Source organism: Coturnix japonica, chromosome 21 (assembly GCF_054131305.1).
Source record: "Coturnix japonica strain WE chromosome 21, WE-NBRP24, whole genome shotgun sequence".
Lineage (NCBI taxonomy): Eukaryota > Metazoa > Chordata > Aves > Galliformes > Phasianidae > Coturnix > Coturnix japonica.
In genome coordinates, this window is record NC_140683.1 from 3350350 (window position 1) to 3377355 (window position 27006).

Sequence of the window (27006 nt, forward strand, 5' to 3'; positions counted from 1 at the left end):
GAGTTACAGTGTAAGGATGAAGGCAGAGCGGGGGGAGGCACTTCACAACAGCATGCCTGTGGGTGAGCAATGGAATGATAGATACTTTCATTCTTAGAGGAGCTGCCTGACCAGAACTACTCACTTCGTACCTTATGAAGATGATTATCTGAAGCCTAATTCCCCATCTCCATCTATCTCCTGTGATCCTTAAAAGGCATCTCTGCACATCTCCCTATGGAATGATCTTGAGAGCTTTATTAAGTCTTACCTGACAGATACTGTTTGATAGACTACTCAAACAAACAGTCCTGAAACTTCTCAAGAAAGCACTCCAGGGAGCAACTCCAGTTTGCAAAGCTCACAGAGCTAGTGCTCCATTTAGTTGTGCATGAAGAAAACGAGACAGCACACCCCAGTAGTAAAAAATAGCTGCAGATTCATTTCCCTCTCTTCCCTTCCCACTATTATTTTGATGAGTCAAAAAGGTGAAAAGAGAAGGCAGCAATACTAATCGTGGCTATGATGTTCTGAACAGGGGTAGGAATAGAGGTGCCTCCTCTGAAAGTAGGATTAATTCAAATGCATTACATGCAGAGGAAATAGGAAGCTAGGCAGAAGCAGTCCAATACACAGACATTCAGTACAGCTCACATTTTCCTCTCATAGTACATAACATACAGAATTTACCCTTGCCTGGTGATGGCAAGTCTTCTCCATTAACATAAGCAAAAGGTTAGCAAGACAAGAGGGAAGGCATTAGGCCTGAGAAGAAAGGGATCTGTTCTCACTCAAAAATGGTTCGGTCTTCCCCTCACTTCCAGCCAGGACTGCTAAATACACAAACCAAAGTTTTCTTCAGTACGTACAAGCATACACAGAGAAGGTACCTAGGACCATAGCACACAGCACACAGTAGCACAACTTTAGAATGACTCAGTAAGTTCAAACAAGACAAGCTTTTACTTGGAGAGAAAATACCACTTTTCATCTTGAAAGCAGTTGTTTTGGGTCAGAAGGGAGGGGGCTGGCTCAGAATCCATGACTAGATGCTTATCCATCTACAGCTAGAGCAGACAGAAGGTATCAGCCTTTTTCTTTGCAAGGTACACCTTTGCACTCTTACTAACAGAACAGGAGTTCTGTTTATCTTTGAATACCCCTGTCAGCAGCAATCCCTCTGAACCAAAGGTCAGAAGGTAAGAAGAGGACAAGGGTCCTTCAGGAGGAATTCTTGCCTTGGACAGTCATTGCTGCTAAGAAATTCAACTTCTGAATGAATTTTCAAAGCTTCATATTCTCCTCTTGTATTTTAGCATCTGCAACTCTTTTGTTTGTTTTGTTTTTTAAAGACCTTTTCTTAGGGCTGCATAGTGTATTAGAAACCTCTAAGATCAAAGCAAAGACTCCCTGCTTCAGCCCAGCTAAAATGAAGACTGTCTGCCAAGGCTCTCCCATTTGCTTCACAAACAACTACCCACAGAAGCCCACCAGCTCACGCTAATGGAACCATCACTCCTATCCTTAGAACTAGCATACTGTCGTCCAGATACATGGAACCAAAATGAGAACAGCTTAATCAAAAGCAAACGCTAAAGTAAAACAAAAGCATTTGATTGGAAGGCAGTGAGCTTGGGAAATCTGCATCCTCCTCCCCTGTAAGCTGAATGCTGCCAAAGGAGGAACAGCAGACAGGGGAACTGAAAATCCCTCTCTCTCACTTGCTGCTGCATCAAAAGGCTTTCTATTATATTTAGCTTCCACACAGAATCCCACATTTTAATAACTGGAGACCTCCTACCAGAAGGAAAGGCAGACCATTCACTTCACAGTTCAGAATCTTAGAATCTAATCACTGTAGCACATACAGGAGTAGTCACTGCCCCAGCTGACCAAGGCCTCCTGTATCTGAAATCACTTCCGAGTAACTTGAAGGACCAACTGCAAGTCCCTGAAAACAGACTGTAACAACAGCAGAAGAGCCATAACTTTTATGACAACCACAAATGATCTGGAATACTTTGGGGAACGCACCCAGAATGGCATATGTGTGTATATATAAATTTTGTATATAGACATTGTACTGTTTCATACTTTTTAATACATATACAAGTACCTATACATATATACATATTTACAATTTACACCAGCCAGTAGATGTATGCGTATTGTACATATACACACAAACGCCTAGAATACACATGCACACACAGACACACACTCTTTAAAATAAACTCCACATCCCATGTAACAAAGTCCTGCCATAGTCCAAAGAACAGCACCAAGTGGTGGGGGGCCCAACACAACCCAACACAACAGCTTCAAGACTGCTTAGAACATACACTACTTTTTTTTTTTTTAATACTTTTTTTTTTTTCACTTGAGAAATTAAAGAATGGGTGGCATCAGCTGCATCCCATATAGAGAAGACCTTCACAGCAACTTCCCACCACCACTCCAGCAATTCCTGATGTGCCATACTGTGCTATTCACAGCTGAACGAAGGCTCATCAGTGCTGAACTGCTGCCCTCCCTCCACTATTCCAGCTGAGTAAATCATACCTTGTATGACAACACTTGCAATTAGGTCTACTGCAATAACTATGGTAGTCACCAAATCTTGCATTTCTTTTTTCCCCAACAGAAATGGAGACATGGCTGAGGTTTAACATAAAAGCACTGATCACACTCATCCTTCCACTGCCTTTCTAGTCCATGGAACAGCGAACATAAACTCACTGAATTAAAATATTTTCACTTCCTTCCCCCTGCTCAAACCTTTACTGTCAGGAGTTGCAAGAGGTCCTCCAGCTCTGCAAAGAAGGCAGTACAGTCCAAATGAGTCAAGCAAGCACTTTTCTGCAGTAAGAGCCTTTGCAGAGGCCATTGTACTCCCTAAGATTCCTAGGCTGAGGGAGACTACAGGGCTACCAAACACAACCACAACCTCTCTGTTTTGTTTGTTTGTTCTACTGGCAGTACCCACTTAGTTTAACCCATGAGAGGAGCACTGGCATCTCTCTCTTGGGGTGCAGCTCCAGCACAGGTTGGTCTGATAAATGGGGGATAAGAAGGGCTTGCATTCAGCACTTTACATGGAATTCTTTCAACTCCAGTCAGGGAATGGTAATGCTGTGGGAGCCACACATTCCATCCACAAAAAGAAAGGAGGATAACACCTGCCAGAAATTAAAGAATATCCAACTAGTGGCTCAAAATGAAGAATGCAATCTCCTATAAAATAGTGGCAGCAACAAAAATGGCAAGACAATCCTTATTACAGTGAGAAAGAGGTGCTAGCTTTCTTAGTTTTTAATTCACTGATCTGCTAAGCACATGTCCCATCAGACAGAGGGGAAATTGTGTCCTTGGCCAGCAGTTCAGAGTTTATACACGACATTGCTGTGTCAAATCTGTAGGGAGCATTAACTTTCTTTACAACTTCATTTCAAACTCACTGTCTCCAAATGCAACTTAATCTTTGTCTACTTACTTGCCTAAGACTGAAAAAATATATTGGTTATGAAGGACTTTGTTTTATTGCTATTGTCTGTTTGCACTGTGTGGTTCCATCTCCATCATTTCAAATCCAGACTCTTTGGGGACAAAATATCATTTTTCTATCAATTTTTTCCCAATTTCTTAAAATTGTATAAAAATAAAGGATTTCCACAAATGTGGGCTAAAGGTAACCAATAATACTTCTATGCTTAGGATCAGCTGTTGGAAATGTGGTTGACAACCACAAGACCAGAGATAAACCTCTAGCAATTCTTTAACATTTAAAAGACATGAAAACTTCTTATAAAATCGACCCCCCCCATACAGAATGGAACAGCTAACCTAACAGCTGTTTATTATTACTTTTTAAAATAATGGTCCTAAGTTTAAAAATAAAATCAAGTACTTCCTTTTATGATTTTCACATTAGAAAACCGCACCATTCAAAATCTGTGGCCAGGGAAAACCCTTTGCAGTAAGACAGTTTTTCTTAATAGTCGTCAAGAGTGTTTTCCAGGAAAACATTTCTAACATCCAGTATGGAAGCCAGCTCCAAAATGTGCTTTTGGAGGTGAGGGTTCTCCACCGTTTCATCTCTTGGCAGCTGAGGATAAGATTCTGGATAATTTCGTGTCTCCTGCTAGATGACAGTGAAAACAAAAAGAATCAGACATTCATTTATTTTTTACAGCTTTTCAGAAGAAGACTGCAAAAGGCCAATTTCACATGGGAGATAACCCAATCTGTTTAGCATGCCAGAGAAAGAAAAGTCTATCAGAAATGACGCTACTTCCAGTTTTCTTTTTCCTTTAACTCAGAGTGGCACTACAAATGCCCATAAGATGGTTAAATCATATGTTCACAAAAGCTTTGTCAAATAAAATAAAATAATAATGATTAGAAAACACAAACTTGACTTATACTTACCTAACAGGCCAGAGTTTATTTCTATCTATCCCCACTCACAGATGACCTGTTTTTCTCTGATATCCAGGAAGCCTAGTAGCTAACTTCGGTTTGGAAAGCTACTAAGATATGTGCAGTTACATGAGATGAATATGGTACACTTCCTGTGTTTTGACTTTCTTTTTTTCTTCTGTAATGCTTAAAAATAGAGTAGGCAGTTGATATGCCAACAGACAGGAATGTAGAATGGTGCAGATTCAGGTACAATATTAACCAGCAGGGAGGGAAAATACCATCTTCCTGCTTAGTTTACTCATTTAAACTTCAAATACCTTTCAAACTCCAATCCACGCTAGAATACATTCCAGCAATGAAGTTCTGCTCCCTCCTATTTCCCTCTTATATTCTTGTTCTACACCTTTTCAATTGTGTAGAAATAATAGTTTAGTACTATCAAAAGATGGATTAAGAATGAAGCAAGATAAAGGCTTCATGTCTTTGGAGAGGTACAAAGACACAAGTTCAATTCAAGCTAAAGCCATTAGCACGTGAATATCAGCTTTCTTTCTCAAGTCAGAACTGTATGTTTAGCCTTTAGACCCTTCCATCCTTCAGTTCTATATGCACTCAACTGTTCTAACAAAGGGACAGATATCTCTGCATACCCGGAAAATTTTGTGCATCCTCATAGTAGCTGAACAGAAGATAAATCTTGTTAGAAGCAAACGAAGAAATTCATCCCCAAAAAACTGAAGAAAGGATTGATCTATAAAAAAAAAAAGGCAACAAACAGAATCAATTCAGACAGGCTTTAAAAATAAAGCCTGGGGAAGCCACAAATACTAGTGCCCCCCCTCCTCCCCCTGCCCTCATTATTTGTTACTCTGTCTCTTGGAAAGGTTGAGCAAGAGAAAACAGCATCTCCTGAAGCAGCACATGAAGTCTCCACTGTAAATCTGTGGGCACGTACCTATGGAGCGGGAGTGGGTCAGCAGCTGCGCAATATCTCGATTGATTTTTCTAAGGTAATCCTGACACTTCTCCCACAATCCTCTGCGCATGCTTGATAATCCAGAGACAAATAGGAATGCCATTAAAGGATTGTTCAGAAAGAGTGTGAAGAGGCTACCCCGCTGAGACTGATCTAAAAATCAATAGACAAAGAGGTACACTTGGCACATGAAACCAAAAAGCTGTCCTTGCCAAAGAATGAAGCTGCTCACCCACTAAATTCTCTAGCAGCAGAGTTGGTGTTAATTACATATAATTTTGTAACCTATCTGTTCAAGGTAATGCACAGAGACCTCTTAACAGACCCTAACTGAGCCCCAGTGTCAGTCTCTGTACCGTACTCCAGTGAACACTGTACCACACCCTCATAACTACAGCAAGATATTCCTGACTGATCAGTGAACGTCACACAAGCATCCAGTATTTGATAAAGAATCCAGATCTATTTTACAAATTCTCTATTTAAACTGAATTAACACTTACTTTCAACTTAAATTTCAGCTAAATAGCAGGAATAGTTCTCAAACTAATGAAAATTGTCTACTTCTTGCACATTTGCTCATTATGCCTGCCTAACACTTCTCTACATGGCTTCACACTCGTACATACTCAAACAAACTACAGATCTTCATACTCGTCTTTGTGATGAACAGTAACCTTAATATGGTAAATTCCAATAAGGAAATTTTGAATAGAATCATAGAATGCTTAGAGTTGGAAGGAACCTCTGAAGGCCATCTAGTCCAACTTCCCTGCAGTGAACATGGACACCACAGCTCGATCAGGTTGCCCAGGGCCTTATCCAACCTTACCTTTAAAGTCTCCAGGGACAAAGCATCCACCACATCCCTGAGCAATCTGTTCCAGTGCCTTACCACCCCCACTGTAAAAGATCTTTTCCTTATATCTAACCTCTTTGAGCTTGAAACCATTATCCCTTGTTGTCATCTCAGACCCTGCCAAAGAGTCTGTCCCCTCTGACAGCTTAATGCATTCTGCTGACCTTTGGGTACTAATAATCTATCCCAAGTACTAATAATAACAACAATAACAAATAAAACAGTAAGAATCCCAGCACTGGGCTAGAAAATGCCATACTATACGTACCTTGTAATGCTTTTGGATATGCTGTCGGAGAAAGCAAACACACCAATGGTTGTCCAAATAAGTTTGTGAAATTCTGTAACAGATAAGAATTTTCAAGTATTGATTGTCACTCTGCTTCCTTCTGAATATTCAGTGGGCTAAAGGTACAAAGAATACTCATGACAGAGAACACACTACTGTTACACAGTTAAGACTGGCTGTAAAACTGACAAACTGGCTTACTTTTAGCTCACAGCACAGATTACACATTACATTTTTAGCTGCTTAACCCTCTCATTTCACTGCCTCTGACAGCAGACACTAGTTTCATGGAAATATGGTTTCCAGTAGTAGGCAAAACAGACAAATAAACAAACAAGAAGGATGTTCTGCAATGGAAATGAAAGCCAAAGGCATTAAGGCCAAAACAGATCTACTGTTTCTTCTCAATACCAACAGAACTGTCACATTTAAGTGCTTTCTTTATGCTTTTCTTTCTAACAGAACTATGCCTGCTGAAACAGAAGAGCCTAACGGAGAAGTTTTAAAACCTGTTCACTTAAAAACAAGTAGGTCACAACCTTAACATCTGCTATATTGAAGTCACATTGTAAAATACCCATTTAACAGACCTTCTACCAGCATTTTAAGGATTGCACAGGCATCCTGTTGCACACAATTTCTTCCAGAAACCTCAGAAGAATTCTTTGTCCTGTTTCACTACCATTTACCTGGTAATAATCATATTACATATCTAGCAGGTATACTGATTGGTAATAATGATTACCACTAAAGAAACCCACAACAAACTTCCCCACATTACCTGTCAGCTGCCTTGTCAGCAATAGCTTTCCTAAGACTGCAGGCTTGCAAAGTCAGAGAAAATGTAAACAACTATGTCTACATTCTTCCCTATGCACCCATTGCTTGAGCACAACACACTTCTGCAGAGTATATTCTTAAAATTGGCAGATTCTGAATGTCAGGTGTAAATCACCAGAACTATTTGCTTGTGCAAAATCATCAAAAGGCTCCTTTTTTAATTCTGGTTTCTGCATAATTCACTTGTAACATTCCTTTCCAGACAGTGTATTTCAATTAGATTAGTTTCACAGAGTTAACTTCATGCAAGTCTGCTAAATATAATAATCCAGTCCAAAGAAAATCAAATACTACCTATATATCTGACAGTGTGTTCCCTAGTACTAAAAATCCTTTTATTTCAACAGGAGATTTATAATGCTAGATATTAAGGGTCAGTCTCTAATGAAGAAACAAAAACTACTACAATGAAGACAGTACCTGCAGCCAGCTCAGTGATTAGTAGTAGTGAATGATAAATAAACGTTTAAAAATTCAGAAGGAGTCACTACAGACATTGTCAGTTTGAATGAATAGGTGTTGGCAGGTCACACTTTCTCGATCAACATGCGTGCTTAGTATTCATGAGCAGATTCACATGTTGAATCCAATCTTCTATCACCCACTTAGAGGCCAATGCAGATTTCTCACATTCCCTCAGTAAAACGAATATTGCTAATAAACACTGCTTACAGCTATAAAGTAAAACCAAAGGTCAGTCACGCATCTCAAGAAGGGTGTTATCCCTTAACAGTATCTGTGAACATTTTGGGTTCTAAACGTCCCAGGTTTTTAGGTCTATATAACTAGAAAGGCCTACAATGGGAAAAACTACCCAGTCTACCCTAACATAGAACTCTTTGGAAGATGGCTGCTTCTACCAGCTGCTACATCTAAACTATGGATCCAGGAGAATGCGAGTCTCAAGATTGCAGGCACCTGTCTCAGCTCTCACCCAGACACAACTGCCAACCGCAGCCCAAGCAAACACCAGGACTCACTCTCCACCACTTTAACTCCCGAATTCCCCCAGTAAGAGCAGTGTGCACACACACAAAAAAGGAAAAAGAGCAGGTAACAGCCATGGATTACGGAAGGACCACACAGTGCACCAGAAAGAACAGCCCTGCAGAGTGGATGCTGACAGCAGTTAAGGATAACTTATGCTGACCACAGAAGGAAGTGCCCTGCCTTTCAGTGCATGGACAACTCCAAGAAAGATAAACCACATTATTTGTTCAAAATTGACTGTTTGTTGTTTTTTTTTTTAAACTTCAGTATTTAAGCTTCTCAACAGAAGCACAGCTTTTAAAAACACATTTCACATCTCATAAACACTTCTTTCCATAAAAGAACTACCTTGCACCTCCAAACGAGGTCATTTCACATGTAAGCTGTACTAAATTGAGGATTATGTCACATCACTGACAAAGGCCTTGTATTCTTACTGGCTGGAGCAATACTCTTTAAGACTCGGCATTTGACTGTAATCACACACAACCACAGCTACATTTAAATATTGATTTTAAAATATTCTTTTATCTACATATACAGTGGTAACACTCAAGAACACAGCCATCTATATTTCAGTTGAGGTTCAAACTAACTAATTAAATAAAAGCCTTAAGTAGATGTGCTTGATTTGCAGTTATCTTCCACTTTCAGCTAAATACACAGGGAAGTAAGCTGTTCAAGTAAGTGCTGCTTGTCTGACAAAGTGGGCAGGATGTACCTTCAGCAATCACTATTTAAACCTACAAGAAAGGTAGTGAGGATGAGAGGGCAAGCAGGAGATCAGAAGTGGGTTTTAGAAGAGGAAGCATCAACATTTGCTGTTACTGCTGGTGTTGCCAGCAGTGACATTTAAATGTCAGGATAGCTGCTGTTCTATCAGAAAAGATCAGAGCAAGTGTGTAGAAAAAAAAGACAGTACACTGACTTCAACTTTTCACAGAATCTCTTTGACTGTGCCAGTGCTTAAGTCTACAAAGCACCTTGTAACACACCTAGGGGATATCTGCAGGACAGCACTGTTAATATATTCTGGCTACATGAAACCAAGCATGTAAACACACACAGAAGAACAGATGGGAATTTACAAGGGCCAGGAAATACTGAGACTAAGAATTCTGTCACTGCCCTTCAGTTGAAAAGAAAACAAAAACAACTACAAAGGAACCAATGTCAAGAAAGAGCTGAGAAATGGATCTCTACCAAATTCTCTTCTCAGAAAGACAAGTAAAGCACTCTAATTACATTTCTCTCCCTTTAAATGGAGAAGAGATTTAATAAAAAGCAGATTTGTGCTGCAAGCTAGTGTGGTGAAGTTAAACACAGCAGTGGTTGAAAAGCCCCCTGAAACACACTACAATACTACAAACAACACTCTACCATTTTTAAGACTGTTGGATAGGAATTACGTGGCTCAATACAGAACAATTCTGAAACACCAAATCACTAATTTAGCAACTAATTAGCCAACACAAGCTTTTAAAACAAATGATGCCAACTGTGGATACTGAACAAAGAACAAGTTCATCTGGCCACTAGACGTCTCTACTCCTCCTCAGAAACGCAGCTGAATGATCACTTTTTTCACTGCAAATAATGGAGCTATAAAAAGCAAGACATAAGGAAGTGGCACTTTCCCCAGATATAGCACATTTATAATATCTAATTCATGAGTGAAATAAGCGTCATAATGCTCTCCAGATGCAACAGTCAACTCAGATTGCAAATGCCTGCTTTTTTATTACCCGAACTGCAGATTCCCAAATATGATTTGTTATGGAGTAATTCTATTTTAAGTTGATAGCACCCTAGAAGGAGACTCATTGCCCAAGCATACGTCACTCTATAGTAACACTGGATGCTAATTTGAGTCTTGTTATTTCCTTGGTTGAAATACTTTACAGACACAGACACCCCATGTTTTAACAGATCGGTCTCAATGCTTTGATTTGTTTCTGGTGGTTAAAGGCAACAGAGTGCTGGATGACTGGAAAAATAGAAGCAGATTAGTTAGTGCCCTCCCCCATGCACACACACACCAAGATTTGTCTTTGGTATATAACAAAAATAAACCTCCCACCAGATATCTTGGAAATCTTGAACTTTTATTCCCTCCGGGAGGATTTAATACTTTCCAATGAGCGGCTGTTCATGTGCTTCTCCTTCGTGTTCCTATTCATAGGATCAGATCCTGACTAGCATGCACAACCTCAAAAGAAAAGAAAGACTGAATACAAAGTGTTTAAAAAAATATCCTGTTAAAAGCGTAAGCTAACTAGGGGTTGACACTGTATCCTATCATGTAAACAGCTGTCTTAAAGAACCTTACCTTATAGGCCACACTGTTCGAAGAATCCACAATGATAAAAAGTGGCTTTCTTGTGAAAGGGTAGAGATCCCCAGGGTGAAGGCTGAAAAGAGAAAGATGCTTCACAGAGCACTAGAATTGCTATGAAGCAGTGACAGGGCACAAGTTTCTCAGACATGTAGCTCATGTCCAGATGAAAAGTCAGCAGATCTCTCTTATCTCAAACTTCAGATTCACCCTGAGAAAGTAACTACAAAACTAATTGGGTATTCTCTGTAATATGGATTACTGGACTTGCTGTTAGTTCTTTCCTTACAAGAGACACAGAGATGTTTGTCTTATCGAAAACTAATCATCCATTAACTTGAACCTTTCCAGTAATAAAGAATTTACCTTAAGTCACAGTAATACTTCCCATGCTTAAATCATCATTTAGAATCGCACAGCCATTTACAATTGCTGAAGTTCAAGCCAATCTATATTTATGATGTTCTGCAAAGAATGGTTTGAATTCAAGAGGCTCCAATGCATTTTTTTTATTAAAGACAATCTCTTCTGAGTTTGCAGTTGTCACACTCATGAAACTTACCAGTGCATCTCCTTGTAAGATTGGTTTCTCTTGTGGATAGCATCTCCATTTATAACATCTCGGTTACTATTTGTCAGAACACCACCAAAATCATACGGACCTACAGATGGCACAAAGAGATTTGAAATTAACAGTGGTAACTAAGCTCTGTTATGAGCTTACTGAATATAGGAAAAGGAGGAAGCAACCAAAAATACCAGGAAACAAAGCAAACCTGAGGTACTATCATTGTAAGGAAAAAATGGAGGAATGTAGAGACTTTCCTGGCTACATACTCAATGTAACTCGTATGTAGTAGTTTGGTCATCTATCAAAATAGAGGAAAAATGCAACATAACATTTTTTAATTTATTCATTCACTATTTATCCATAAGGTTTCAGTACTCTTAGAGAGGGCGAAACATTTTAAACAGGTTTCCAATCCGCAGCAAAGATTTATTTTTAATAATTCAAATACAGAATTCACAGTTTTTAATGCACATAGCCTGGACATGTACTCCTAAGTAACCTAAAGAAAGGTTCTGCTAAGTTTGTACAACTCAGCTACCTGCCTAACTCTTTGTTTAAGAGCAAAAATGAAAGGAATGGCTCAAAAATATCAATTCCTACAATTAAATAATCAGTGTGCTTGGGATATCAAGAAATATTTCTGCTATTAATATGGGTATGAAGCATCACTAAATTTAGCTGAAGGCAGTTTTAGGGTCTCCTGATACTGTTATATATTTGCAGAGTTGGTCAACTCTTATTTGGCCACCAACTGCAACCTTTTCAGGATTGGCTACACAGGACACTTTTCCATTTCAAAGGAAGCTTTGGGGCCACAAAATTAGGAACAGAGCATACATTAATTTAGCACTGTTAGAAATGTGACCTGTCAAACACAAATGGCTTACAGGTGACTGACAGTGCAACTTGCAGTTGCTCCATCTTTTAATAAGGTAGAACTTTGGTGTCCATGCAGACTACATCACCTTATTAAAAGAATGCAGTTGTAATAAGATTCATTTCTTAAAAACTGGAATCTGACTATGCAGCTCTTCAGAAAACAGAGCCCCAGTGGCTCAATGGTAAGGTGCTAAGCTGAAATAATACATGCAGTGAAGTGAACATAACACAAGCTGAATAGAACAGTTTAGCTACAACCCACCAACAAGTCACAGCAAAAAGTAAAATGTTAAAAGTATTTAAAAAAAAAAAAAAATCACTGCCACAATCAAAATTTGACAGGGATTTTTTTTTTTAATTTTTTTTTAACCTTTAACATTTTGAGAGCTCTATAGATCATGCATGGGAATGGACAAGGCATGCATCTTATAAAGGAATGCAAGTCTCAATCAGATGAGGTGTGTACAGTATTTAGGATATTAAAAACTTTTTTTTCCTTAAATTAGAAAAACACAGTGGACTGTGTTTGCTCCAGCCATCCAGTTTTCTGCTTTTACATTGCAGCTGCATCCAAATATTCTGCTAAATTTCAAAGAACAGGAGGATGAGGTGAGGGGAATAGTCAAAAAATCATGAGAAAGGCTTGAATTGTCACATTAACAAGTACACAAATAGAACAGTTCGTGCAGACGCTTCAGCCCTTTTAGCACCCATCTCCTGACTGTACATTCTCATAGTACTAAGATTTGAAAGAATCACAAAGTGCCAGTTAGCTATTTTATAAAGTTTGCATGGATGCATCAATTGAGCCATGTAGTCTTCAAAATTGGTAAAGCTTTTAATACTTCAGATGCATCAAAAATCGGTTATGTCCTTTAAAAAGGTCCCAGGTTAATGCACATTAATTAAAACACAGAATTATCTACTGCTTGTAGAAAGAAAAGACTTCTCTAAGTAAACAGTAGAATAAAATCAACTTGTCTTTTAAAAGGAGCTTTGTGACATCTTTCTTGATCACATGTCCTGGAACACAAAGAGAATTCAAGCCCTGTTCATGACAGGGAGCATTCCTTTATTGTACCTTCACTATCCGAACGACCTGATGGGAACACGCCCGTGGCAGACAAGTAAATCAGCAGCACACTGTTTGCAGGCAGCTCCTGAAATTCAAATAGAGAGAAGAGTGGCAAGGGAAGAAATCCACAATACTCTATATGAATAAAAATATTACCATTAAAGAATGTGCGACTCCTACTTCCACCTTTCCCTCATGCTGTTCTTCTGAGTTGTATATACCACTCCCCACTATGTACGCCCCTTTAAACATGTAAGCATACAGACATAAATGTAAGCTGATGGTGTATCAACACTGTTGTGTTTATTTATATCCATGCAGATCTTTAGGCTGGCCTTAGAATTTCATCCTGTCTAAGGACGGTCCATACAACAAAGCAGATGCTTTTATATTCTGCAAAAAGCAGAGCATGTGGGCAATTAAAATTTACCAATTCTACAAACCTTAAACGATGCTGCTAAAAATGTGTACAGCTGGCTGAAAGTTGGTTTATAAAGTAGGTATTTATGAGGGTTTTCCCGCCTGGCTGGTTTCTCTGTTGACTCCTATTGAAAAACAAATAAAAATTTATAAAAACAGCTATATATTTACAAAGCAGCTTCATTACCCTCACAATCCACAATAACAATGGAAAAAAACATTCCCTGTCTCAATTAAATAAATTAAAATCTAGCCATTTCTTTTGACCTACAGATAAAGGTTTTTGTTTGTTTGTTTGTTTGCTTTAACTTTCATATGAATTACCATAATGATGAACTTATGTGGCTACATGACTGCTAGACTGAAAGCAAAGCAATAGGTGAACATAAATGGACTAGGACAGACACTCAGAAGCGCCCAGGCTACACCACTGTAAACCATTTGTGAAATGATGTCCAGCTGTTAATTTCTAATAATTTACCTGCTATCTAATTTTTTTCCCCAAGAAAACAAAGCCAAAGAAAACATTACTTGGGTCAAACTCCACAGATTTGAGCTACACTTCTTCAACTTCTGATAAGAGCTACATAAGCCTTCCTAACTGGCTCTGCACAGTGACAGTACAGAAAGATAGCAACACAGTTCTCTTTTCTTCTTCCCCTCCCCCTCTCCCAAGCCCTTAAGATCAGCTGCCAAGTTTGTCACTGAAAGAAAACTCACCTGCATTCCAGGTTTGTTCATCTGTGAAGCTAAATTCATTGGTTCCCTTTCAAGTGCTTGTAGCATTCGGAACATATCAATTGTCAATTCACTGAACTTCACCTGCGAGAAGAGTAAAATGGTTTACTCTGTCAGATACAAATTAAACATAAAACAGGAAAAGTTTTGGAATTATCCGAGAATCTCAAATGCATCCTACATGCTACTTTCTGTCAATATCATCTCTGAATCTCAAAAGACCTGTGAATGACTTTCAGGAGTTCATATATGACAAAGTCTATTTACTACAGTTCTACTAGGCCAGCATTCACAAATTAGACTTTTCTGAGTTGTTTACAAATCATGTGATGGAATTCATCACGTACTCCGTATTTAGACACTATTTGGAAGACACACAAACTCTAGTTTAGATCCAGCTCTACTATTTACTAGAAAAAGAGTTCAGAGATAAGTCATGAAGCCTGCACAGTTTCACTACCATCATCATTTTAAAAAACCAAGACCTTGAAAATCTTGTGAAAATCCCTTCCTGTTGCAACTGAAGCTGGAACAAAATGTTTCACTGAGACCTTTCAAGCATGAACACTGCTAAGAACAATCTCTTATATGAAAAATTAATTGTATCTAGCCTCTACTGCAATAATCTAAATATTCTGCTGCATGATTAGGAGATATCACTGAGAGGGAGAGAATTTGAGCTGTAACAATACAAGTTTAAGACTTCATGATTACTTTTACCTGGTTATTGCAGTTCCCAATAATCAGTGCATCTGCAAGAGCAAGCTGTCCCACTATCATTCCCTGCTCCAGCAACGGAGCTCCAGTTTCAGAAAGCCTGTTGGAGGTGATTACAATGGTGTTGTCGTCATTTAAAACCATTACAGGGTCTGCCTAAAAAGGTAACCAGAATAAATCAGGAATTCAACAGAACACACAGGTTTGCATTTAGTGTCAATAGAGTGTCTTCTCACTTACAAACTTTTCAAAATAAAGGCAAATTTTAAAATTAATTTGCTATGTTTGTATGAAATCACAAAGGAAAGGCACTCCAATGACCAAAGTACACCTTGAAACATGAAAAAAAAAAAAGCCGTGAGGAATTAGGAATGGCTTCCACAGCAGCAGAAATAATAAGGTGACCAAGTGGGTCTCAGCTTCACAATTCTGTTTTCACCATGTTGTATGACCAGGTCTGACTCTTTCTGCACTTGAAGAGCTGTCACTGCTGCACTACCATAAACACATTTCAGTGATTTAGCTGGGCAACAACACAGTCTCTCCACATGGTACGCCTGCTTAGCACAGAGATGGTGACACAGGAGCACTTTGGTGAAAAAGTCAGAAAAATTTACCTTAAACTGACAGAAAGAAATGGTATTCTCACCTCAATAAAAGCTGCCACTTCCTGAAGAACCAGGTTCCACTCCACTTGATCTTCAGTATTAAAACGATGAGTGTAGTCTTCAATCTCATCTGAAAGCTCCTAATATAAAAAGTTCAAATACTCAGTTACTTCCTAAGCTGAAAGTTTAACAGTCACTAACTTAACAATGTGGTTAGCTGAGCTGGCCTTTTAGAGTAGAATAAAAGTCACTTTACTCAACAAAATATGCAGCACACTTCCAACTAACATGCCAGACACAACATGCTCCCTCAGGAGACAAAATGCCAACATTGCACTGGGTTTCAGCAATGCAAATTATCTTTCCATCAGTATCAAATTATTCAAACATCAAGTGTCATTAAATGTCTGATTCACAGAAGATATTGTGTTGGATGTCAGATATATCATAAAGACCAGCACTGGTCAGTACAGAGACTTGAGTTTACAGTTATTCAATACTTCACTCCCATGGCAATGGCATTTACAGATCCAGCTTCTCTAATTTCATGGTAATGTTTATATCCTTTAGCAAAGGCTTCATTCTGATGGGTCTTTGGGAGGTGCAAAATATATTCAGGATGCATTCTAGACATGGGACAGAGTGATGACAGTTTGGAAGGATAGAGAAATAAGCTCAGTATCAAACTTGGAGACATGGGCTTTCACAGCAATGAAGTGTCATGAAGACTTCCTGGGGGAGATTTTTTCAATGTCTTAAATCAACTACAGGAATGAAGAGGTGTTCAGAGTTACTGAACGATTCCAACACTTTCAGATCAATAACATGCATCTTACAGTTCATTCTCAACTAACTACATCAGTTCGTATATTTTTTTCTTAAACCAAATGCTCGTGTCATACTGATATCTTTCCACAGCTCTACCCATATAACCATTTTCTTCAGTGGTACCCAAATGCACAATCAAAAAAATTTTAAAAGAAAAGAAAGGCTACAGAGCAGCAGCAACAAATATCATAAATCTAATGAGTGGTATTTCAGGTTAAATAGACTAAATTACTGAGTTCTAAATTAGGAGAAAAACCCTGAAGACCCAGCAATCTCCTACTCTTAGCACCTTTATCCTCATTTTAACATACCTTTACAAGATCCTTTACAACATCCATTTTGTTGAGCAAGAGGCAAACCACTATAAACCTTGCATAGTAACGCAGCTTCTTAACCACTAATTCAGGCCTAAACACAACAGAAATACCATAGTGAAATTTGAGATTAGAATACAAAACAGAAGGCAAAGCATACAATGCAGCATACTAGGTCCCAGCACCAACACTGACTCAAGATGTCAGAAATTTGGGGCTAATAACTTCCTTGCTAGGGCCGCATGAGAACGTTCCTCCAGTCTTCCGCTAAAGCTCTTATTTATACTAAGGTATTTGTTGCAATAGGCTTAAAAGAAACTTCCTCCAACAATGACTTCATCTCAGTTATGATCCTATGTTTTATAATTACTTGCTACTCACACAAACTATACCGGTCTTGGGAAAGAAAAAAAAAGAAGGGTATCCATTCAGATATACCTGTCTTCCTTGTTAACCTGGGAGTAGTATGACCTCTGCCTGATTGCGGAATAGAAGGAGAAAGCTTCATTGAGATAGCTGGTTTCAGAAGTGCGCAAGCTGTAGAGGAAGAAACAGATTAGCTCACTGCTTCAGTTGCAAACCCATGCCAAACCCTCCCTTTTCTTCCCCCTTAACCATTCTGTGCATCAATGGCAAAACTCTCCTCAAGTAACTTTTTATCTAAGTCAGACTCTCATTCTTTTTGTATGCTGGGAGGACAGATTTCAGAGCTTGGATTCAATTGCTGATAACAATAAAATCTGCCCATCTTGTGCCCATACAAACAGGTGACAGGTTAATTCAAGAGTTTAAAGGAACATTTAGCTCCCAAACTTGAACATCACAGTTTTACGCAAGAGCCACATGCAGCACATGTGGAAGACTTAGAGACACTTTAGAGGTGGGAGGTAAGTCTGTAGGCAGTATTGATGTGACTCTAGGAACATCATAGCAGGCTCAAAGATGCCTTTCTCTGCAGCACCCCCATGCAGCCCCAAGTGCCTTCTCATTCAGAGCTCGTGACTCAACTGATATCCATTTCTACCTCAGCATGCCCCTGACTGAGTATGCAGATAACGAGCATGAAACTGCCACTAACACTGCATTTCCCTACTGAATCCTTTTCTGTGCTTACTTACTAATAATGGTAATAGAGCTGCCCAATCTTGGAAGCAATTTCCCCAATTTGCCACCGCTTCAACCCATACCGATTGTCCAATACTTGTCTATTTCGCAAGAGAGAAAAGAAAGATTAAAAGGCATTCCAGAATTTCTCAGATCATCACACCAGACAAGACAAAGAGCCACTGTAGGGCCAAATTCAGCTTTTGTTACTGGTGTGGCATTCCCAATAGCAGTTCCTCACAGAGCCAATAGCATTGCACACCAGGAACATGACCATTTACGCTGCAAAAGCTTGCGAGAGCTAGACACAAGCATGTTGCACAAAATACACAAAACAAATAGGTCACCACATCCCAGGAGAACACTCAACTACACAGCCAACATAAGGTGTGAAAGATCAGAGCCCACACTGCAACAAGACACTTCACACCATTCCAGATAGGTTCTGCACTGCAGAAGCCATCACCCCAGTTTTTCCTTGGCAGCACAATAAAGCAACGTTCATTCAAGTAGAGCAGAAGGTTCTGTTCTACAAAAAACAAAAGTTGCACTGAAAACTCTGTAACATTTTAATTCATTAGACTGGGAGCACTACAGGAAGTGACTATTCCCTCCCTTCATGCTTGAATAACACAATGAAATTTCAATCTTAATAGGGGCCCCTAGGCGTACCGTAATGCCAGAGATTAAAGCTGCCTTTAAATTCATAGGATAGGGCTGTCTACAATGTTCCCTTACCGATGCTGCTGTTGAAACTTCCAGAGTTTGGTGTAAACGTCAAATGTTCGCCCAAAATAGGATTGCCACTGCTTCTGCCCATACTGAGGTAAATCCCTGCAACAAAAGAAGTAATCTTATTGTTTTTATGGCCTCATAAAACATGAACATTAAAAAAAAACAAAAAACACAAAAATGCATACCTGGGAGCAAGCGAGCATAATAACCTAATGGTAATCAGGTTGATTGATTGATGATATTTCTTTCTACTCACTCAGAAAACCATAGTTTTTTAAACAAAAATGGCTGCTCACTGTTTCAGAAACAGCCCTATAAAAACACGTGTAAATCAGCTATCCAAGCATCATCAGGTCAAGCAAGCAATGTAGATGCTCACAGCCAACATTAACTGGATCAGGTTACACCATCAGAGTAATATTTGTCACCCCTTAACCCAGAGCTAGTGACAGGGTGGAACCTGAGACATTCTGTCTTTTTCATTATTGATTTTCAGTGCCATAAAGCAAGTTAGTCAAACCATATTCATTCCCCTTTCACAAAGATATTTAATTTTCCTCCACCTTCACCCTACAACTGTGATTCAGTCCTAAGGATTTTAGCTTTGTAGGTACATACTCTCAATCCTAGCAGTGGGCCTTCATCTGAGAGTTGCTTAAGCCTCAGAACAAACACAGCCTTGGAGATCAAAGACTGTCAGTCTTGCTGAATTCATGATGCTTACATCATCTATACTGAAGTCAATTCAAAGGAGGCACACGACCCAACATGGAAGTGGAATAGCATTTTCAACGTGGCAAAGTATGTCATTTAATTCATTTAATTCAAGAATAACTCATTTGGGGAATGCACTCAAATTATTGTGCTGGTTAGCACACCACCCACCAGGACCTCACTCTTCAGAGGACCTGCCTGCAAAGACTGCACCTCCAAGCTTGGGCTATCCAGGCTGCAGCAAAACACTGCATTTTGGAAATCATGCCATGACATCTAGAAGAGTAAAATAGGCAAATCACTACACCACTACTTCCAGAGAAATGTGCTGGTGTGTTTCTGCTAACTCGTATTGCTTTAACAGCACCCCAGGTAGACAGGGAAATTAATGTGGCTTTGCCCATCAGCAAGCCATACTCGCCACCCTTCCTCCCTCAAATACTGAGAAGAAGGTGTGTGCACAACCTATGAAATAAACAGCTGTTTGTGGATGATACTTATGCATATATCCCTCATCAGTAAGCTAAAATGCTCTCTGCATCTCACCTGGCATCTTCCATCGCATGACAGTCACCTCTCAGTTCTGCCCCTCCCCCTGCACAAGCCTAAGCATTCCTATGAAACCTCATTCAATTCACTGCACTGCATTGGGTTGGAATAAGAAAAAATAGTGGCATTCTAAAAAGCCTCCGTTATGCAGCACACACGTGTTTGGCCATTGTTGTCCACGGTCACTGCTGGGTGTCCACATGTATATTCCTCAAGCTGCACACTCGCCTAATTGCAGTTGGCATAGCTGCACAGTGCCACGCGATCCCTGCGCTCCCCAGGGAACGGGGAAGATCTCCATGGAAACAGACAGTGGCACTTGTTCTTTTGATAGTATTCTGACACGGCTGTAATAAAACTTCATTTCTGACAATACATTACCAGAGCTTCCTCACAGATCTTTGCAGACAGGCCCTGCCATTGCCACCACACATTTTTGTTCCTGTTTGCTGTTTTGAGTCCTCATCATGCATGTTGCTCCCACGTACCACGAAACCTTGTCATGAGAAAGCAGCCAGCATAAGTGAGAGCGGACATTTAGTGCACAGTTTCTTTAATCAGACCAGAGAATCTGCGTTACTGGGTGAGAACAGTAATCCAAGGGAATTTCAAAGACTCGGTTGATCCCAGAGCAGATTATTAATAGAGCTTCTCCCACTGAAGTAGACAGGGAATAGACCACCCAGAAGTAATTACACACCCAACTTGAGAGCAAAAGACCTACATTACAGCAAGGCATTCTGCTGCTTCCTGACCTAGAGAAAGTTAATGGAGTAATAAGGACAGAAAAAGTTTCCTTTTATGTTCAATGCTACAAAGGAATTGTAGGATCCTGGAGAAGGAAACTAAGCAGTACTGGGATGATGGGGTTTCAGCGTAGCTTCCCTCTTGCCCCTACTGACCCACAAGGACAGTAATCACACTAGGAACACAGTAACCTGCCATCACCGTGCAAAGCCAGGTCCCTCCCAGCACAAGAGAGGGCTACAGCCCGCTGCAGTACCTGAAGCTAACAGGGCCCTGTTGTTTCTAAGTCATCAGCATCCCATAAAACTAAGGTTCAATTTGCAACTTACTAGAAGTCTAAGAAATGAACAGTTAAACATTACTGGTTCTTTCCACGAAAGGAGAGCAGTCACAGTCCTCGCAGCCTGCACTATGAGTAGCAAGATCCTACAGTATATGTGGAACATCCTCTTTATTTAATTTTCAAGATTCTGTGTGATACTGAAGAATTTTAAGCATTTCTCAGCATTGAAAAGAGAATCATAACTGGTGACAGTATGCCATAAGAAGCTGCTTCCTAACATGCTTCCTCTCAGTATTTTTCCAAGAGAAAAGCAAGTGGGAGTGGGAAGAGGAGGGAAAAGAGAAACTGGCACATACTTCATTGACAGTTGTTCAGAACTTAGAGCTCAGGGTGCTCAAAAACAAGTATAGATAATAGAATAGAGTTGATAGAGTCCTTCTAAGTGACTCCAGTAGGTACGACCACAAAAAGATGGCAGTGTGAGCATCAAGAATATTTTAGAGCAGTACCATTGGCAGATCATCATATGTTTTCCTCAAATGCTGTATTTGGCATCTGTAGTGGGAAGAGAGGAAGGAAATGCTACTGAAACAAAGACGTGGCAGGCTGAGCCCTTGCATTTTTGGCAGCAGCAATAGCTAAGCAGCTGCCAACACAGCTATAGGCTCAGATCCCTGTAGCTGAAGTGCCCAGAGGAGATTTCAGGAAGCCATTGCTCTCCTCTCCCTCCCCCATCACTTTCTTTTTTTCCCCCCAAGCAACATATTCTATATTATGATTCTATGATATTAGAGACAAGAGAATATCATAAAATACATCAGTAAAGGCCATAATCATCTTCCAAACTGAAGGAGGCAGGCAGGTATCAATCTATTTATTATGCTAGTGGGAAAAGCAAGAAGCTGGGCCAACAGTCAGGATCTTGCCAAGTCCACTCCAGGTAGAACTAACCAGAAGAGAACAGGCACCAACAGAAGAGATGCCTGAAAACTGTAATGCCACTTTGCCCCATCATTATGGACACAAGAATCTATGACCTTGTAGGTAAAATTGTGGTTAAGTTCAGTGTAAGAAATAACTACGTTAATTGCATCAAGTTACAGCAAGCACGTTCTTCTTTTCACTCAGCAGAGATGGTTGTTGAGGCCCATCTTTATGGGGCCCGTTTTTATTACCCAAATTCCACCCAGGTATTTTCCATCTTCTTTTCATCTAGCTGGATGAGGCTTCATTTTGTCAAAATACCATGGATACACATGCAAACTATCTCTCATCAGAAAATCAGATAGAAGCACTATTTTCCTCCAAAAATGAAAGCCAGAATGACTGAAGGTATTCTGCCATCTCTGTGAACAGCACACATCCAGACAACAACAGGATTAATTTGTACTCTTCAGTGAATCTGGCCAAAATTTCAAGCCAGCTGCATCAGAAAGCCAATGTAAGGCACTGGAAATCCTGGCCAGCCTGTTTCATAGGGTGCTGAATGCAGTCACCAGTAACTCCTTGCCTCTACTGCCCACTCACCATCCAGATTTTGGACCACTAACTGTTTTGGATTTGGTAATGAACTTTTAAAGAACATAAAAGACATTATCAATTGTTTGTGGGGCGTGGGGGATATCTTTGCGAACCATCTGTGTTTGAATAACAGCAAGCTATATGGGCCCAAACACACAGTGTTACTCAGAGACCAGTAAGAGGTTGAACTGCCAACAAGTTATGAGCTAAAAGCATGTTGCTTAAGAGACTCTACAGCAAAGCTCAGAAATAAAATAGTTCTTGAAAACATAATCTTTAGCTCAGCATACATTAACATAAACAGGAAATCTATATCATGTTTCTAATTGGAACTATTTTTCTTAAATTCCTCTTTCTCTTATTCCCTTTCTTACTGGTGCTGACAAAACAAATAGACTTACCTTACATATATTTTAAAGATAATGGCAGATGATACCTTTCCCCACAGTCTAGATTAAACACCTGTTTCACCAGACAGACAATACAGACTAAAATTTGGACACTGCTGTTTATCATTTTCTAAATATTCTCCAAAAAAATATCCCCTGCCACTTTCCCTCCCTCCTAAGCCAGTCCTTCTCATCTCAGCACAGAGACAGGGGTTTCTGTGGTGTTGCCTTTTGCAGTTGTGTGCAGCTTATTCTGGACAGTAACATCTGGTCCTCAATCAGGTGTTTCAATCACAGTGCTTCAAACATTAATTCTACCAATGTCATGGAACTGACAACTTCTAGTTTACTGCTAACTGACACGTCTAAGACATTTAACTCACATTTCTCACATCTCTTTCCCTATCACCTCAAGAGAGATGATGAACCTCTACTCCTACAGACATTCTCATGTATGTGGTCCAAAACTACCCATACAGAAGCGCACACTGCTCTCTCCTAAACAAACTTCCTGGTTTTTGAATTTAAAATGCTAGTTTTATATTCAGCATCACTCACATGTTCAAACACATATTTCAACGCTTTTCTGAAGAAATTCTGATAAACATGCACTAACCTTAAGCCATTGAACAGCTGTTTAGATTTATCCAGCAAGTAGCAAAAATCTGTAACCGTTTTCCTCTCTGCTTGGGGAATATCATCTTCAGCTCCTCCTGATGACATGATTTCTTTTAGGGCAAACTCAGTCCTATGAAGAAGAAAACAGAATTTTACTCAGTAATTGAGGGCTACTGTGAATTCATCCAGATTACATGCATGTTCCAGGGGATAGTTTCAACAAGCATGCAATTCCCCCACAGGTTACTCTTCTTAAGAGTCATTAAAACTAACAGCTGAGAACCAAAGCACGAGACTAATCACTGCACAACACAATAGATAACAAAGCAAAATTTAAAATGGCAAAAGAGTCATAAAATAAAGTAACTGAGGACTGTATTCACAAACACAAAACTGCCAATAAAAGAATATCAACATAGAACACTTCATACATAAACAGAAATCTTCTCTAAATTTGCCTTTCTGTAGAGGTGCTTATCCCCTGCTGTGTCCAGGCACCAGCCCTACTTCTGTTTACATTTCATTTTCTTCTGGGACTACTGAAAACTGTAGTTTGCTGCTATTATTGTTATAAATGTAGGACAAAATGGTAAATACGTATCTATACACACACACACACACACACACGTATATATAAATGGTAAATATGTATCTCCCTCCATCTCCTGCTTCCTCTCTGGTTTCTCATGACTGTTCAGCTCCCTGGCTTGCGCTGCCCACAATTATACCTACAAATCTAATTTTACTGTTAATGGGAGCAAAATGTCATATTGTACAGTAATCACCTAAACAAAAAAACTGAAGATACAATACAGGTTGTACTGCTGAGTAAGTAAGGGACAATGAACACCTACAAAGGCAGCTTCGCTTTTACAGCCTGACTTAAAACATACATACACAGAAGATTATCCTTTCTAACAGCCAAATGTAAGCTGCACATATCTCAAAAGCAGCAGCAAAATGTATTTTAAAGCTGCTGCCAGGTCTTTGGCTCTCCTGTGCTTCCAAAGAATTTTAGTGCAAGTTAAACACAGCCCTAACTGGGACAATGCAGAGCTTTTATTTCCAGCAACTTCTCTACCAGATCTGGTAGGCATTTCTATTAAGTAACAGTTTTCAGCTTGAGCAGAGGCTCTGTTTGGACCTTGTTGGCATAAATAATTACCCTAAAGTCCCAATTCAAGCCAGAAGATGGCACAGCTAACTCCTTACAGTCAGTGGAAAGCACCCACAAGTACCTTCCATCAATTATAATGATAAACCTTCTCAACAAGTAGGCAGACTGAAGAGATAGCTCAGTGCACTTCATTCCCAGTGAAAGCAGAAGAAATCAGTGGTTTCCAGCAGTTCTGGGGATGTTAGCAGGCATGTGCTGCCATGATTCTCCAGGTCAGACAAAACGCAGCACACATTCACTTGGTTTTAAACACCTACGTGATCATGCAGTACAGCATTACTGTAAGAGCAAGGGGTGCACTGCACGAAGTGTTTGCTGAAGAGCTCCAGAAAAATGTAGCAAACATCTCTGCAGGTAATTGCAATACAGGTGCCAGACAACGTAAGAGCTCAAAACACACCAAGAGGTCAAAACCTGTTGGTACAAGTCCAGCAAAGCTGAGCACGAAGCACCAGCCTGCATGTGAAATCTCTAAGCATTTATGGTCACACAGCATGAAACAGACAACACTGAGAGCACTGAACTGAGAGCACCAACACAGGAAACTGAGGAGAATGGGGGGAGCTGACAAACAGGGGTCCGATGTGGCCAGGAGGTGATGGAGGGGTTTCAGGAGGACAGACAGTACCCCAGGTCCCGTGTACTCCGCAGCAAGCTTGAGCTAAATCCTGCAGCACGGCCCCTGGTTCTGCAGCACTCCGCTGGGGTAGGTCAGATACTCTAGAGTAACTTCAGATACATTTTTTAAATTGAGGGATTTGCATAAATTGTAAAGTACATTTCATACAGTCAGTATTCTATTTCCAACATTTAATTCAATGGTACAGTCCATTTCATCTTACGTTACTTTAAATTACATTATTCATCTGCCACAACTGTTGCCAACACCAGCCAACTGACTGCTAGCCCAGGAGCAGGCAAGTAAAACCAATTGCAGTTCTCACATTAGAGTCCATCAGACCGTCTGCAAATAAAGTTGTTTATGCAATCAATAAAAGATAAGCCAGAGAATTCAATGCCTGTTGCTTTAAAAGGTACCAGGAGAGAGAAGAAAGTTCTTGCAGAGGAACCATAAAAAGCCAGGGAAGAACAAAAAATGAGAACAACTGAATTAAGGGGGAAAAAAAAAAAGACTTTGCAGATTGTAGGCAGTTAAGATGTACTTCAAAAGTCTGTGCCAAGCCCAGACAGTTCCTCATTATTTAGCACAATGCTGATTTTTGTGGGAAGTCAGAAGAACTGGGGGGGAACAAAAAAAAAAAACAAAACAAAAAAAACTAAAACAGATCAGACAGCTGAATATAAAACATTTTGGAGGTTATTCAGCTTCGTGATGTGACAGTCGGTATGAGAATCTGGGCCTATTCATGAAGCAGAGAGCCAAAGCACCTTTTCTGTTTGTTGGGGGAAATGATGAAAAGCAGGGAGAACAACTTGTCCTCTTGTCAGAGATTTCTGCTGCAGGGATCTAGGAAACCAACCACATTTAAGCACATTGTGACACTGCAGACCCCTTCAAAAATTAGTATGCCATGGAGATATTCCACTACAGTGTTCATTTTATTGCTCTATACAGAGGTTCAGGAAAGAAAATATGCATGTTGCAAACAAGCCACACACTGTACTAAGGCAACAAGAAGCTTAAGTTTAAACTAAAAAGTGGTATTTTAAAGCCGGGATTAGGAGTAAGAGGCAGAGAATGACATGAAGCACCATATAATCCCCAGCACTACCCCTAATGCCACTTAAAATCTTAGAAGAGCATCCATTTATCCAAGAGCTCATCTTCACTGCGCTGCAGCACGCAGGACAGAAGGGCCTGCAGGAACCCCAGACGATGCCAAGACAATGCAGAGCAGTTGGAGCTGAAAGGCAACAAGGCGGCCTGTATGGGAAATGGATGAAAGCTTTGTGATGCTAGCAAGTAGTTATTTTTTTTAAATTTAGGTGTCACATCACATACGTTTCCACTTCCCTGTGGTTTGCTGTCTTTTGGCTACATTTTCCAGGCTCAGCTGGAAGGGAAAAAGACTACTCAAGTCAAAGGCATGCACTCACAACCAGCACGGTACTCAGGCTCAAGCTTGCAAAGCAAGGCGTGCATTGTGAATGGTGAAAGAATACCCTGGCTTAAATAAATCATGCTAACAATGAAAGCCAAGCATAGATATGTTAAATAACTGTATTACATGCACATCTCCTTAGCCAGATGTACTACTCAGCCAGGATTACTTAGCCTGCAATTCAGCTGACTGATAGAAGAGGGTGGTCACAGCTTATCCACTGACACTTACAAGGAGACAAAACCTCATTCCACAGAAAAATTAGT

The 27006-nt window shown here is 39.9% G+C and overlaps 1 protein-coding gene across 12 annotated transcripts in view; it reads right to left on the minus strand.

Annotated features, from left to right (window-relative positions):
- Positions 1-2060: 2060 nt before the first annotated feature.
- The window catches only part of SCAI (suppressor of cancer cell invasion), a 31329-nt gene continuing 6383 nt past the window's right edge, over positions 2061-27006 (minus strand). For 3 of the 12 annotated variants that reach the window (XM_085521028.1, XM_085521034.1, XM_085521029.1), the window contains 16 exons: positions 23499-23630; positions 18683-18778; positions 17959-18045; positions 17279-17377; positions 16838-16934; positions 15740-15838; positions 15094-15246; positions 14356-14457; positions 13659-13760; positions 13222-13300; positions 11253-11352; positions 10685-10766; positions 6505-6577; positions 5357-5530; positions 5052-5152; positions 2061-4120 (listed from right to left, as the gene is read on the minus strand). In XM_085521028.1, coding sequence (XP_085377154.1) covers positions 3971-4120; positions 5052-5152; positions 5357-5530; positions 6505-6577; positions 10685-10766; positions 11253-11352; positions 13222-13300; positions 13659-13760; positions 14356-14457; positions 15094-15246; positions 15740-15838; positions 16838-16934; positions 17279-17377; positions 17959-18045; positions 18683-18778; positions 23499-23630 — 1726 coding nt within the window. In that variant the 3' untranslated portion in view covers positions 2061-3970. Of the gene's footprint in view, positions 4121-5051; positions 5153-5356; positions 5531-6504; positions 6578-10435; positions 10565-10684; positions 10767-11252; positions 11353-13221; positions 13301-13658; positions 13761-14355; positions 14458-15093; positions 15247-15739; positions 15839-16837; positions 16935-17278; positions 17378-17958; positions 18046-18682; positions 18779-20323; positions 20439-23498; positions 23631-25305; positions 25407-27006 lie in introns of those variants that run through there. The other 9 variants (XR_014936204.1, XM_015879459.3, XM_015879461.2 and 6 more) reach the window with 9 other exon arrangements.